Below are 15615 nucleotides of genomic sequence, written 5' to 3'. Positions count from 1 at the left end.
CGCGGTCATACAGATTAATTTCTAACTTTAGGACATGCTAATTCCACATGGATTAGTCAAACCAAAAGGTTCCACGTTTGCAAGAGAGCTCTCTCAAACAAACTTTGCACCATCTCAGCCCGATATATTGATGTATCATCTACAAGTCAGGTGACAGCACTTTTGAACTCCAGAATTAGATTCAAGTTTCTTGCAAAGGTTTGAAACCTGAAATCAAATATTCTCCAGGAATTAAAAGATAAATGTTAAAACAATTGCTGTCATTAACAACAAACGTGTTTTTAATTGGAAACATCTTCAGCAACAACTACTGGCTACACTATCTGTATGGAAAATAGAAGGCAAATATTGTAACACTTCAGGTCCTCTTAAAAGTTTAGTTTATCGTAAGCTCTTTGTCAGATGAACCTTGGTTTTGATATAAAAAGGATTTTGTGCTTTCCCTAAAAAATCCCAAATTCAAAAAAATTGCCAAAGTAAAATTATTCCACTCAGAAAAACTAAAAACATTTTCACTGCAATCAAAATTATCCATGGAAAAAGAAGATCACTTTTTAACCACACATACCAGTAACACAGAAATTAAATCCTACATTAGTGACACCAAGAAATGCTACTACTTTAAAGTTAACTAATTAAGCTTTGGTTTGTAGCTTTGAAGGGTATCTCTCCCTCTGGAAAGAGAAGATTCCCAGCTTCCTAGCAGAACAAACACACACTTCTTCTAGGCATAGAAAGGTCCAGGAAAACAATGCAGCTGTAGTTTTTAGGAAAAAACTGTGTTTCTCAATTCATACATAGTCCTAACCATAATATGTGAACCTAAATCAATGAAAGCTCTGTTATTTACTTCAGGCAATAAGCCTCAGAATAGACAATTCATTATTATCATTAATAGGCTATTCTGCATTCATTTTTACTATTAATATTAATACCTGATTTTTGAAACACTGGGAAGTATGCTCACAATAAACTTTCACTATGCTCATTGAACTTCATTACACATCCAACACGACCTGAGGACAAGACCTCCTTTTGCTGTATCTCAAAATGCATTATACTACTACAATATAGTACATAATATTGTACATCTATATCATATACGGTATATACGAGTGTGTGTTGTATTACACAGTACCACAACATTTTCTGTACAAAGATTTCTGAAATTGAGGTATATAGATATATGCATCCAAGTAAATTCTAAGGCTGAGATTTTGCAATAATTCGACGTAAATTAACATTATTAGTATCTAGTATCTCTCACAGACTTACTCATAATGATATCTTACCTGAGATTCAGTATATTAAAGAACCTCCTTTGCCACAGCATCTGCGAAATGACAATATGGTGTATATTGTACCTCTCAAGGACCCATAAGCTGTGGCTAGTTAGCTTCAGTCTTGACTGGCCTGAGATCACTTCCAGTTCAAGATACTGTACCAACAGAGCTATACAACATCTCAAAGCACAAGCTCATGTCTGAAGAAAACTTGTATTTTCAAATACAGTTTTGACCTCAATAGAAGTAGTTTAAATTGGTTTCCTATTATTTTAAAATACATAGTTTTTAAGAAGGTTGTGATTAATGTTTGATACATGCAACTAGCACATCATACAGTAAAATGACAGAAGAGAAAACAGAACGGTGTTTTAATGAAAACAAAAACCAGAAGATCTTTAACGAGGCAACCATTTCATGCTGTATTTATCTTTTGAAGAACATCATTCCTCCACATTCAAAGCCACAAACACAAAAAAAAGAAAATAAACAGGCAACATGTTTCTTCTGTTCTCTGTCCTACCCACCACCTTACCCATCCAGTAGAATGCATTACAGAAGATAACATATTCTGACCACCACCTAACACCAACCTGCGTCCAGATGCAGTATCATCATTTTGGATCAATTTTAACTGTTGTATGTTCCATCTCCTCCACCCTTACCCATGTTCAACACAGATACTCAGACCTAGAGCCCTCGCTTTTGAAGGTCATTTGGGAATCCATGCTTGACCTAGAACAAAGGAGAAGTCTTTCCGACTCATCTGTGTACCTTCTTGCCCAGAGCTGCTCCCCTGCATTCACTGTTCGAGGCTTCAGAGACAGCGTTTCAAATTTCACGTAGGTCTCTTTTGCAAGGTCAGCTTCCTTTGCAGTTTTCGGTTTCACATGAAGTTTTAAAACTTTGTAGAGCAAGAAAAATATCAAAGGTAAAACAACCACACAGGCTGCACTGCTGGCCCATATCAGAATAGAAAACTGAGAGCTGCTTTCATCGTTTAACCTATCAGTGGAGAAAACAATGCACTGCTCTTTCGTAGGTGGCACTCCTTTGGGTGAGACACATGCCATATATTGCGTACTAGGTTGCAAACCATCAATTGTGACTTTGTTTTTGCTAGAATCAGTGCTCAGAGGCAACATATCTTTCTCACCGTACTTTGAGTACAACACAGTGACTGCAGAGTTGCTTGTAGCATTGACAGTTTTCCAAGTTAAGGTCACTCTCTCATCAGTTTCACTGATCACCCTTAGGTTCTTTACAGCGACATTTTGCTCAGCCATACCTGCTGTATTCAGTGAAGTCTCCTCATCTTTCATGCTTATCTCCCCAGTCTGCTTTGCCTCCTCACCTTTCTTGCTTATCTCTCCAGCCTGCTTTTTTTTCCCATTTGTTATTGCCTTCACATTTTTCTTGCCATCGAACAGGGGCCTGGATTGCTTCTTGTCAGTAAACCTGCTGCTCGTTGACCTTTCAGTGCTAATGAGTGCTGTGGTGGTTGGTGTGGTGGGAAGAGGTGTGGTTGTCCTCTCAGGCTCCTGCTTGGATTCCTCCTGAGTGGTATTCTGACTCTCTGCCTCTTGTCTCCTTGCATACTTCTGTGGTGACACAGTTGTAGTAACTACACCGACCACCGTGACAGTAACAGCAGCTTCTGACATTCCTGCTAAGTTCTTGGCTTTACATCTGTATTCTCCTGCATCCTTGTATGAAATTCCTGTCAAGCTTATTATGGACCATCTGACACCCTCTCCAGGTGTTTCTTGAATTACTACAGGAAAATACAAAGAGTAAAACATTATAAAAGGGTGCTAAAGTAAATATTATTAGACTACTTTTTCCCTTATTTCTGCCAGAAGAAGTGACATGTATTAAACTTAAAAACAAACAAAACAAAACAAAACCAACCAACCAAACAATAATTAAAAAAAAAAACAACCACACACACACAAAAAACCAAAACCACTCCCCACCCTCAACTGTGGAACTCCCTGCCTTATTATATCATTGCAGAAAAGTGGTTAGCTTGGGTCATATTGGAATTTAATATCTGGAGTTATAATTTGCAGTTTCACTAAGTAAAACAAAACCACATAAAGAGAAATCGAATGTCTTCAAGCTGCTAAGTCATTAGGAAGTACAAGTCTCACTGACTTCAAGTGACACTATAAAAACTTGCCATTTGAAATATTTTTGGAAATTATTTTTGTGTTATGATATTTCAGTACTTTGGACTATTACTTTCTTCAGACCTATGATTTAAGATAACTGCTAACTACTTGCCATTAGCAAGAAAATGTCTTTGTATCTGTTACTGCACAAACATCTATCATAGCAGCTAGGATGATATCAGACAATCACAGCCTCTTTAGGATTCAAGTTGGATGTTGCAAATAATAAACATTCGTAAACAACATATACAACACAATTTTGGAAAATCATATGTTTACAATGCTGAGTTTTAGGTGGCTCAGTTAGGGCCTCAGTAGCTTTTTTAGCATGAACATTTTGAACGAAAACAGAGACTCCAGTTACGAATTCTCCTTTCTGCTTTTCAGCCTCTGAGTTAGGGCCCAACTATCCCAACCTCCACTTTCCTTTATCCTTCCCTCACTTCATCCATTTCCCCCTCTCCATGCACATTGTTCGTATTACAGACCACATCCAGAATCATAACCGTGTGTTGAGCCTCTTCAGACCAAGAGCTAGACAAAGAATTTCATAGCAGCTGTTACACGGATACAATTGCCAGCTTGGTGCAATACCTGGCCCATTGTTACTCATTATAATAATCTCAAAGCACAAACAACCCAACAATTTCAGGCTCTCCCATTTCCTATAAAAGAGCAGTTATACCTGTGTAGTTCACTGGTATATTGTCTGACCTAGTCCAAGTAAGCTGTGGTGTTGGGTACCCAGTTGCATCGCAGCGTAGCAGAACGTTGCTTCCCAGCGGGGAAGTGATTTTTGTCGCCGATGTCATCACAGACGGTTTAAGACACTGCTCTAACTCAGCTCTCTGGAACAAGATTCCTGCCAGGCTCTCAGGTCCACTACATGAAACCAACGGATCAAGAAGTATAACTGAGTTGTCCACAATTTTGGAAAATTCAATTAGCTTTGAAATGCGACAGTCACAAAACCATGGGTTGTCCTGCAAACCTGAAGCAGGGAGGGAAGAGGGGAAAGAAAAAGAAATAAAATAATATTATCAGGCAATATTTGGATATTGTGATTGTACTGGGTGGTTTTCATGTGTCATACTGTAATCAAGGAGAACCGTGGACTTATTCTGAGTTAATCTTTTCTCTTTTGCAGAGGTGAAGAGGAACAGTATGAACGTTTATTAAGCTAAACGTTTTATTCACAGGAGTTTACAGGAACGTAGTAATATACTGGCACTACCTCTGCTTAACTTTGCTATTTATCTAGGAAAAAACACTTTGAAAAGATGTCTTAAGACTGATGATACATTTTCACCTGCCTGTCCCTTCTGGAAAGACAGCTTCTCAGGGCTATCACATCCTGTCACTCTGCTCTTAGTCCTTTCGGCTCTTACAGTTCGATCTTGTCAGGCCCTCTTTTCCAATGCTTGCAAAGAACATGATGATTTAAGGGTTTAGAGCTTACATCAACATCTCTACACCTTGAAAAAATGATAAAGGCTAAGGAGACAAAGCTTTAGGCCAACAAAATGCTTATCTGGCTCTGAACTACACCAATATTCTTAGAAACCTGCCTTCAATTCAGGACAATCTCTGAAATACATTCAGAAAGAACAGCAGAAGAGTAGAAAATGGGAAGGACGCTGAAAAAAGCTGATGACTACAATATTTTTATGATGGCACACAAAATGCTATCTCTCCTCTTCTGTTAGACACGGTAACATTTGCTTCTTGATTCCAAGGTCTTTGAATGATGGCTTCTCCTTCTTGGTGAACTTATTACAGTGAAAGAGAGCAGCCATTTCTGAGGAATACGAGTCTAAATCCTCAGCTGGTATTGATTACTCCACTATGTTGACCTTCATAGAGCAACAGCTGCTCCATCAGGTAAAACACCACACAGCATAGTGTGTCACTCATGAATTCAAATATTTTCTCATTTGACTTATAATTCTGGGCATACCTTTTCCAATTTTTTTTTGGTATTAACAATAAACAGAACTTACAGTCTAAAATGAGGGATGATATGTAAGATCCCCTCATCACTGAATTCACTGATTAGTGCAACACGCAAGTCATATTTATTATACTAATATTAAAAGAAAAAAACCTGAAACACCTGCTAATAATGTTCAGCGTGTATTTTTAGGAAGTATAACAGCTAATTGAAAAATTCTGCTTTTTGTTCTGGAAGAAACCTGTAGATGAAAGACTACATGAATAATTAACTACTGCTTCCTTTTATCACCTGAGCAAGATTAGGTTATTTTAAGCTCAATGGCAGTGATTGGTTAAAACTGTGGTAAACCCCAATTAATCCCCACTCTTTAAAACAAGACTTGACCTGAAGAGATTCCATGACTTTTACATCACAATCCAATTTCACTCTTTCCAGACATAAGAGATTTTACATCTATTCACTACTTATTGCCAGCTGGACCAGAGAAGGAAAAATTAAGGAAACTGTATCAGCAACTGCTTTTCTTTAAAAAACAAACATACAAAATTTTTTTTAAAAATAAAAAGATAAAAAAAAAATTAAAAAATCCACACTCCAAAATATTTTTTTTCCCCCATGCAAACTTCACACATATATTCACAAGCAAAAGAGATACCATCCAATATGATCAGGTGGCAGGGCAGGAACTCTGGGTCCACAGTGTTAATCAGGACCAATTTGCAGCATCAATAGGGCTTCCATCCCACATGCCAGGCAGCAGATTCTCCCTTACATTGAACACTACTGAAAATATTCCTTTTTCAACCTTTTTGCATCCTACAAGCTTTACTGCAGGAAAGGATGGGTTTTATTATTGTTTCTAATACTACTAATAGCACTCAAAGGCTTTTCAGATAAAATCATAGAATCATTTAGGTTGGAAAAGACCTTTAGGATCATTGAGTCGAACTGTAAACTAACACTGCCAAGTCCACCTCTAAACCATGTCCCTAAGTGCCATATCTACATGTCTTTTAAACACCTCTAGGGATGGTGACTCAACCGCTTACCTGAGCAGCCTGTTCCAATGCTTAATAAGTCTTTCTGTGAAGAAATTTTTCCTAATATATATATATAAATACATGGCTTTCATATTCATTCTGTGTCCCAAATAAGACCCACAGTTATTACAATAAGTATCAGAAATCAACAAAAGAGAAGGAATGATGAAACAAAGATGGACAGTCCTTAGATTGGGTGGTTGTTTAGTACAGTCTGGGACACGGGTCTTGACCACCTCAGATCATTCTGAAGGCCTTGTTTCAGCTTCAGAAGAAAGCTATAGTCCCAAAAGACTCTGTACTTCTGTGTTTTAGTGCAAATAAAGAGTTATTTCAGTTAGTCACCTCCTCCATCTATCATGCTTCCCAGTGGAACTAGCTAGAAAAGCAGGACTTATATAAATACATATAATATATACAGCTACAGGAGTTCCTTCCGTGCCTCAACGGCTCATCCCTTCTATTTATCTGTGTCTTGCCCCTATCTGACAGCATTCACACTATTTTTAGTAAACTTGCACAGCCATTGTAAGTCAGCAAGTCATGTGAATTCCCAAAATGAAAAGATGAAAGTCTTTATAAATTCTGGATTCCTTTGTAAAAATATTAAGGCAGCTTGTTGACCTGAGAAAGAAATACTAACCAAGCAAAACGAAGGTTGATAAATATTTATGCATTGCAATATACCAACGCCATATATTTTAGCATTAAATATGGATTATAAATTGCTCTAAAAATCTTTATTTAATATTTACAGTATTTTAAATTTAATCTCACACATTCATATGTATGCTTGTGTGTACAATGGTAAATATATGTATATGTGTGTCTGTGCATGCACATTTTTTGCAGTCTTCTCAGTAAGCAGGGCTTCCCCATGCTGTGTCAATATGGACTTTAGCGTTCAAATAGCTACCAGCAAAATTTCGTTTGTAAATCAGTAACCAGTCTCTGACCATAACTTGTATAATATACTGCTTTTCAGTTGCTATAAAATAACAGTATGTGAAATATTCAAGTTTTGGGCCTATGAAAATGTTCATCACAGCTTGGGCCAACCTACTCAAGGCTGTGTTCCAACTGAAGCTACAAAATTTTTGATCCATGGTTCTACACAGTAAACCACAATTCCCACACTGTCTCCAGGTGTTTGCTACATACAATATTTCCTAGGGAGCAATTTCAGGAAAAGCAGCATCTACCCAATGTCCCAGCATAACTGTTGGGAGCCTGATGGACCTGCAGCATTTCAGATTTTTGGCACCTCTACGTGCAACAGAGGCAGGAGCTCATCTAACTGCCACTCTCTCAAATCCTGGATTCTTCTGTTCCTCTCAGTGACTCACTAGATGCAATTTTCCATAAGGAAAATGTTACTGCCATCACTCACATCAGAAATTTCAATCTCTTCACAGCAGCCAGTGCTGAAGCTTAGCTGTGATTTATATCAAAGGGTTAGGCTCTAGCTCCAGACATAGCCAAGAGAGGGACAGATGAACTCACACACTGGTCCCTCGATCATTTCCACTGCTTAAATGTCAACTAACTCCACAGCTTTGTTTTGAACTGTTCAAAGGGCACTTTCCAAGATGAAGTCCGACATGGCTCCAGGGATAGCTCACACTCCAGGGATTGCTCTGTGAAAGGCTCACGGATGAGACTACACCAAGGATGACTCTCTCTATCCTGTTCTTGCCCAACATAAGTGCAGCAGGCTTTTCACTTCCAAACTATTCTGCACGTCTATCAGCCCATCAGGCGTACAACATACACTTGTTGGTTTATATTAGAAAAGCACAATTCTATGGGGTGCGATGCAATTCCCATGTTATTTCAGGCAATTTGAACTGAAGAAAAAGCACCCCCCACCCACACATTTACATTTTAGAGTCACTGCAGCAGCCAGTAGATCACATAGAAAACTAAGGACTAAATCTTACAAAGTGTGGAACAGGCAGTCAGCTTTAAAGAGAGCTGGCCCTAAACTGTGTGGATGAGAGCCAGAGTGAGCCACTTGGCTGTAGTGCCAGGAATTATTCCCTGAACATCTTTCATTTAGCATAAGGAGATGTTAACCTGCCAGTCTCCTGGCAAAAGTAGTCCATGGCTCCTCCAAGAGTCCTTAAAGTAAACATGGGGAACCAGAACTTTCTCTTACATGCAACTTTCTTGATGCTTAATCAAGACACTGAAGAAAAAATTGCTTCCTGGTGTTCAAAAACACATACGCACAAACATTTGAGTTTGAGGCTTTGCTGCTGTTGATCTTGTTAATTAAATATGAGTGACAATCTTGTTCTGCCGGAACTAGGAGAGAAGGCAGCTCAAGCTATAATTTCTCACATTAAGTAGAATCTGACTGCTGTTTTCCTGACTAGACAAAACCAGCATTTAATTGCTCTGGGTTCCAGCATCTAGCAGAGCTCTGGCTGCAGTTACCAGTCCATGTAGGCACATGGTTAGGCTGAACACTGCCACAGAGAATAGCTGGAGCATACAGGACACTCTTGAGCATCAAAGCGTGAAATTGTGGGCATCACACTTCAACAGAAAGCTTTCTTTTAAAACCAAAAAGAGTACAAAGGAAACCAGTAACTATGGTAGAAAATGAAAAGAAAAAAAACCAAACCTCACAGTCTATAACAAACTAGTGAAAGAAATGGTGTGATTAGTTAAGATGACAAGCAGGCAAAATGTATGGAAGGTTACTGTAAGAGATTGTAATTAGTTTTCCTGTATGTCCATCTCATGTAGGACAAGAGCTAATCAGCTTAGTTTGCAGTAAGGGAGATTGAGGTTAGATATTAAGAGAAACTTTCTCGCTATCCTGATAGATAAGCACTGGAAGAGGTTATCGCAGCAGGCTCTGGAATGGTCTGGCCGTGGGCTTTAAGAACTGTACTGACTTAACCAGAAGGGTTCAGTCCTGTTGTATCTGCATCTCAGCAGGCTAGAGGCCTTTTCGAAATCTGTCCTGATCACCTGCCTCTGTGATCCTTATCTCCACCACAGAGGAGGAGGAGACTACCTATGGGATAAGTTTATCCTCCCTCAGACTCCAGCAATCCCAGCAGAGACCAGAGGGGTGTCATAGAGGAAGCGAAGCCACACAGCACATCTTGCTCCTGCCATTCTAAACCAACATGTCCTATGGTTGGAGCATTATATAGACATCTCAACTCCTAGGTCATCTTTCTAGGCTGATGGTTTCTATCAACCACTCATTCCTGAAAAACAACTGGTTTGGAATCATCCATCAACAGTAACGTAAGGATGAGCCTCTGGCAATGAGTGTGAGTGGCAGAAATACAGTTTTGCAAGCTCCAGTAATATAGATACTAAAACTAACATTTAGTGGAGAATAAGCAAGTTTGTCAAAATAACTCATGACATAAAGAGCACGGCACTTCCTAATCTCCAGAGGAAATGGATGTTTCCTTATTCACTGTAGAGTTTCTATTATAGCAAGCACTGTCTCTTCATTGGGATGTACACATCAGAAGGCTATGATGTCAATGAAAGAAAATTCAGCTAATTATTCACAGCTTACCTAAGGTAGATTTACTCAACACAGCACAATGAAAGTACTACCTGGCATTTTGCATTCTCAGATCCAAATCTACAATGACCACACATAGGCTCCGTCAGCATGTAACAGTAAAAAGAGAAGGAAGGTGCTGTTTGAACCCAGTGTGTGTTCCTCTCTGGAGATCTGTGTTCCAACCCATTTAAAATTCATAAATGAAAATGATCCAAAGGTCACATCCCAAGTCTCTAGAGAACTCAATGCTGTCACCAGGGGGTTTTCCAGGACTAGGGGAGGCTGGCAAAGTGCACCCACCAACAAAGCCTGCAGATGGTTGGCAGAGCGAAGGGGATGAAAGAAGAGTGTGTGTGTGTGGTTTGGGGTTTTTTTGGTGGGTTCGGGGTTGGTTTTGTTTGTTTCTTTTGGGTTTTTTGTTTTGTTTTAAGTGGTGAAGGCTATGTAATACAAGGAAACCAAATAACCTCTGGCACTCCCACACAAGATCATCAGGAGGATTAGATCCAGCATAGTCAGCTCCTACTTTACTGCCTCCTATAGCCTTCAGCGTGAGGACAGTGACAGGGGTATGGAGCTGGACTTACTTTTACAGCTTTTTTTTTTTTTTTTAATCCCAAATAAACAAAAATCCTATTAATGCTGCAAACTTACAGTTACCATGCATATGAGGAACTTGTTCAGCCTACTTACTTCTATTAAGTTATTTATATACAACCTCATCTGAGTTAGAGTTTCGAATTGCAGCTTCTGCTGTGAAACAAAGCAGTTGAACAAATGAACACTGAATAGTGGGAGTTTAGATCAAGACATTGGAAATACTGGGCAGTACAATGCAGGACAGATCTTTACTAAACCATGTCCATAAGAACCTCTTCTATACGTCTTTTAAAGACTTCCAGGGATGGTGACTCCACCACTTCATTCGGCAGTCTGTTCCAGTGCTTGACAACCATTTCCGGGAAGAAATCCTTCCTAATATCCAATCTAAACCTCCCTGGTGCAACCTGAGGCCATTTCCTCTTGTCTTGTTACTTGGGAGAAGAGACCAAGACCCTTCACGCTACAACCTCCTTTCAGGTAGTTGTAGACAGCGACAAGCTCTCCCCTCAGCTCCTGTTCTCCAGGCTGAACAGCCCCAGCTCCCTCAGCCGCTCCTCATCACACTTGTGCTCCAGCCCCTCACCAGCTCCGCTCCCTCCTCTGCCCTCTCTCCAGCACCTCAGTGTCCTTCTTACAATGAGGGATCCAAAACTGAACACAGGATCCAAGGTCTCACCAGTGCTGAGTACAGGAGGATGATTACCGCCCTAGTCCTGCTGGCCACACTATTCCTGATACAAGCCAGGATGCTGGTGGCCTCTTGGCCACCTGGGCACACGCTGGCTCATGTTCAGCCGCTGTCAGTCAACACCCCCAGCTCCCTCTCTGCCAGGCACCTTCCAGCCACTCATTCCCGAGCCTGTAGCGCTGCCTGGGGTTGTTGTGACCCAAGTGCAGGACCTGGCACTTGGCCTCGTTGAACCTCATACAATTGGCCTCAGCTCACCAATCCAGCCAGTCCAGACCCCTCTATATGGCCATCCTACCCTCCAGCAGATCAACATTTCCACCCAGCTTGGTGTCATCTGCAAACTTACTGAGGGTGCACTCAGTCTCCTCATCCAGATCATTGATACAGATATTAAACAGAAAGGGCCCCAATATTGAGCCCTGGGGAACTTATACATAAACAGTGACAGAAGTCAACACTATTGGTAGAGCTGTTCCAGCCATGTTGTGAGATTGCAGAACAGAAAGGGGTCACCTGCAAGACGATGAAGTAGAAAGAAAGTATACAATAGAGCACTAAATCACAGAGCTGATGTGATAGTATACTAGAGAGATGGAATAAAATTTATGAAAAAAAAAAAAAACAAAAAAAAAACACACACAAAAAAAAAAAAAAACACAAAAAAACCAAAATCAGTCTGGCCAAACTATTCTAAAATACTGACCTTAAACACTATGAAAAGTACTGTGTAGTTGTAGGGATCAGATTCCCGTTCTCTCTCTCATATTCAACATGTAAATTGTGAAAAACTTGAGGCTAATCAGTCAGCTTTAGAGCAATGCAAGGTCAACAGGAGTCATAGGGAGAGCAGTTGCCCTCTTTCGAGCCACCAACACTACCTGCAGCACTGTGTTTCAGGACAGGCTTCAAATGATCATCAACTGTAGCTACTCATTTGGTTTGTGAGCCACTGAAAAAAACCAGATGCAGATGGACATGCTTGCAATTGCAACCACATACGGGGATGAAGGAAATGTCATCAGAAACATGGGGTTTTGAAGTCCTGCATTTACATGGATGTGGAATACTCCATATGGCCCGTATTCCTGCAAACCAGAATCTCATAGATTTTACTTCAGTTTTATAATCTTGATATAACAACATACATGGGGGTCACAATCGTCATTTTATAGTTTTCTGTCACCAACAGAAAATAAATAAATCAATAATCACAGTACAAAACATCAGACTGATCTGGATAAAACCTACTCTCTCCTGAATCTCAGGCTGGTCCCCTGCCTGCTCTCACTTGCAACTTAACATTTAGGTACATTTTATTAAGGAGTGAGATGGGCTGTTTAACGTACCCAAAATGACTCTCTGGGTTGCCAGAATGTCTGTGTTCTTGGACAGGACAGCTTCTGAGAAGGGAGGCCAAATGTCCATCAAGTCTGATGGCAAGGTGGTCAGCTTGTTGCTGGATATGTCCAGGTAGGTGAGGTTTCTCAGGTACCGGCCAGCATCGGCGGGAACGCTGGTCACTTTATTGTTGTGTAAATCAAGAATCCGTAGGTTGGGCATCTCTGCCAGCGATTCCCAGGGGAAAGTTGAGAGCAGATTGCCATCCAGCCGTAGCTCATGCAGTTGTTTCAGGTTATAGAAACTGCTGATATCAATGTTGGCTACACAGTTGTAAGTCACCCACAGGTATTTGAGATCTACTAGGTAGTAAAAGGCTTCGGTTGGAATCCTTCGTATGACAGTTTTCTCTATACGAAGTTTTACAGTATCCACAGGAACGTTTACAGGGATCTCATACATGTCAGGATCATTACAGAGCACAGACCTAGAAAAAAAAAATATATATATACAAAAATAAAAAAGAGAGAGATATCAGCATTTCTTTATCAGAAATTTGTATTTCAGATGTAAATTCAAATGCTACTACATTCTGCAACACTATTAGCAGAATAAATAATGTCAAATCAAGAGCAGCTAGTCCTCTGCATTTAAAAATTGAAAAGACAAATGTGAGTTTCTAAACAGAAAAGTAATACAAAATAGCAGTGATACTTTTACATGAAATCTAGATTTGTTTTATTCTAAGGCATGTAAGCACCATCTTCTGTCCATAATTCTACTGACAACTGAAAAACAGATGCCATTGCATAAGGAATAATACGTGCACGTATCTCAAGTGAGAACTGCATGCCATCTGTTTTACATCTGGTGAAGATTCAAAGTATCTGTCATTTGCTTATATTTACCATTCAGAATAGACTGAAAATTGAAAACGTTAGCATATTGCTCTAAAAAAGAGCTTACTAGCCCTCTTTCTGATGTCTACATAGAAATGACCTGCTTTTTAGAGGTGCTAAAAACTTTCTGCTCCTGTCAATTTCAGTGAAATGGGATTTCTCAGCATTTTCAAGAATCAGTATGTTTCCATTTCTTTGGAGTACATTGTTTGCATATATTATCTTGAAGATTCCCCTCCCCTCATAAGCCTATCTTTAATTTTCTCCTCCTTTTCTCTATATTCTTCTTCTATTTTACTTCCTCCTTATGCAGCTTTATAGTAGATATTTTGTGACAATAAATAGCAATGACAAAGAGTCTCTTGCAAAATTGACATCACAATACCCAGATCATCAAATTTCAAATTAACCTCTTTACTACCAAAACATCATACGATTTTCCTGCAGATTAAAAAAGAAGAAACTACTCTATTTATTTATACCAGAATCGCCTTACTGCAGACAACTACTTGGTAGAAATAGAAAGGACACTACAATAGTAGGAAAATCATGGAGCAGAAAGAAATTGCCTTCTGCAAAACCTGAAGATTTAGAGTAGCTATTTGCTAAGTACAAAGCCATAATCACCATCTGCTCCTATTCAGGAACACTGCTAGCCATATAACACTTCAACTTCATACTTCAACTATGCTCGAACTAATTTGCAATGCATGAAAATGTTATTTCAAATTTCTTCAACCCTTTTCCTTATAAATTGCTTTGCATAACAAAAAATAAAATATATACCTTGTTCCAGTGCCATCACTTCTGCCATGGTAAACGCAAGTGCATTGTGAAGGACAAAAACCACACACTTCTTCAAAAAAGCTCATTAGGAGGCAGATGTAAATAAAGAGATACATGGCTTCCTCCCAGCAGAACTGATACGAAAAAATTTTGAAAACTTTATTCCTAAGCACTGGTGTGCAGTGTGCTACAAATGTGAATGTAGACATCCATTTAGCAACAGCAGATTACATCAGATTAGCCAAGATCTATAGTTGCTTAACCTTCAAATGTATCCTGAAAGGGATCAGTTAAACCAGCTCATTCTTTATTCTACCAGAAGAACACACTCTGTTTAAAATCATATCCAGCATGTTTCAAGGCTATTTTAATAGGTAGTTTGTAGGGTTAGTGTGTAATAAAATATCTCTTTGCTCCTTCTAAGGGGTAATGCGTTAGTTACTGTCCATAAAGCATTTCAAGGTTCCTGAAGGAAATCTAGGACAGATGAGGATGCTGCATGACATTTTCTTTAATATTTACAAATTAATAGAAAGTCTAGATTCAAGAGCTTTTAAAAAGTCCTGTAAAAACAAGTTTTTAGAAAAAAAAAAAAAAGTGCATTTCAAATAAGTTACACACTGCAAAGCCAGACTTCAGATGCATGCATACATAATAATAGAAGATATTTATTCCCAAAATCTGAGAACCATCAAGAGTGCATATACTACCATTCGTAAATAGATCTATACACAGTCATCTCTTCCATCCTGAACAAATCCACTGTTCATGTCAACAAAGGTATTTTTTGAAAATTACATGACAGACCTATATAACCATGAGATTGATTTAGAAATGATGAGAAATGACCCTAAATATTTACTCAGTTTTATGTGCCTCCCAGGTGTCAAGCTTTAGGGTGCATTTTGTCTCATTTTCAGGATTTGCTGTGCAGTCACAAGCACTAGAAACACACTACTACTAAATCCACTTGTTTGTGTGAGCCAAAACTTTAAAAATACATTAAATACCCTGAAACTCCTTCAAAATCCTAAAAGTTGGTAATAGGTTCTATAGGGTTTGACCAGTTATTTTGATACCTTAACGTATTCACAAAAACAGAACTTTGCAAAGCATATCAACTTGTATGCTTCCTATAGAAATACATTCACACAAGGAGAATACAGAATAATTCAAGTCTGGAAAACTTTCAAGGGATGTTGAGGGAAAGTAGTCCATGAAAGGAATTACAGGTGCAAAATCTATGTATTGAACCTAAACATTTCCTGCTTCAGTCTCTCCCTGCCCCTGTGTCACCTTATCCAAC

General features: G+C 39.1%; 1 protein-coding gene across 1 annotated transcript; it reads right to left on the bottom strand.

The window, feature by feature from the left end:
* Nucleotides 1-1954: 1954 nt before the first annotated feature.
* On the bottom strand, nt 1955-14425 carry LRIT3 (leucine rich repeat, Ig-like and transmembrane domains 3). Its single transcript, XM_065634833.1, has 5 exons — nt 14310-14425; nt 12633-13111; nt 4143-4448; nt 2638-3057; nt 1955-2571 (listed from the first exon to the last, which is right to left on the bottom strand). The coding sequence occupies exons 1-5, from the start codon at nt 14423-14425 to the stop codon at nt 1955-1957; spliced, it is 1938 nt and encodes a 645-aa protein (XP_065490905.1).
* Nucleotides 14426-15615: the final 1190 nt, after the last annotated feature.

The sequence above is a fragment of the Caloenas nicobarica genome, chromosome 4 (assembly GCF_036013445.1).
Source record: "Caloenas nicobarica isolate bCalNic1 chromosome 4, bCalNic1.hap1, whole genome shotgun sequence".
In the NCBI taxonomy this organism is placed as follows: domain Eukaryota; kingdom Metazoa; phylum Chordata; class Aves; order Columbiformes; family Columbidae; genus Caloenas; species Caloenas nicobarica.
This window is presented reverse-complemented; position numbering and strand designations above follow the sequence as displayed.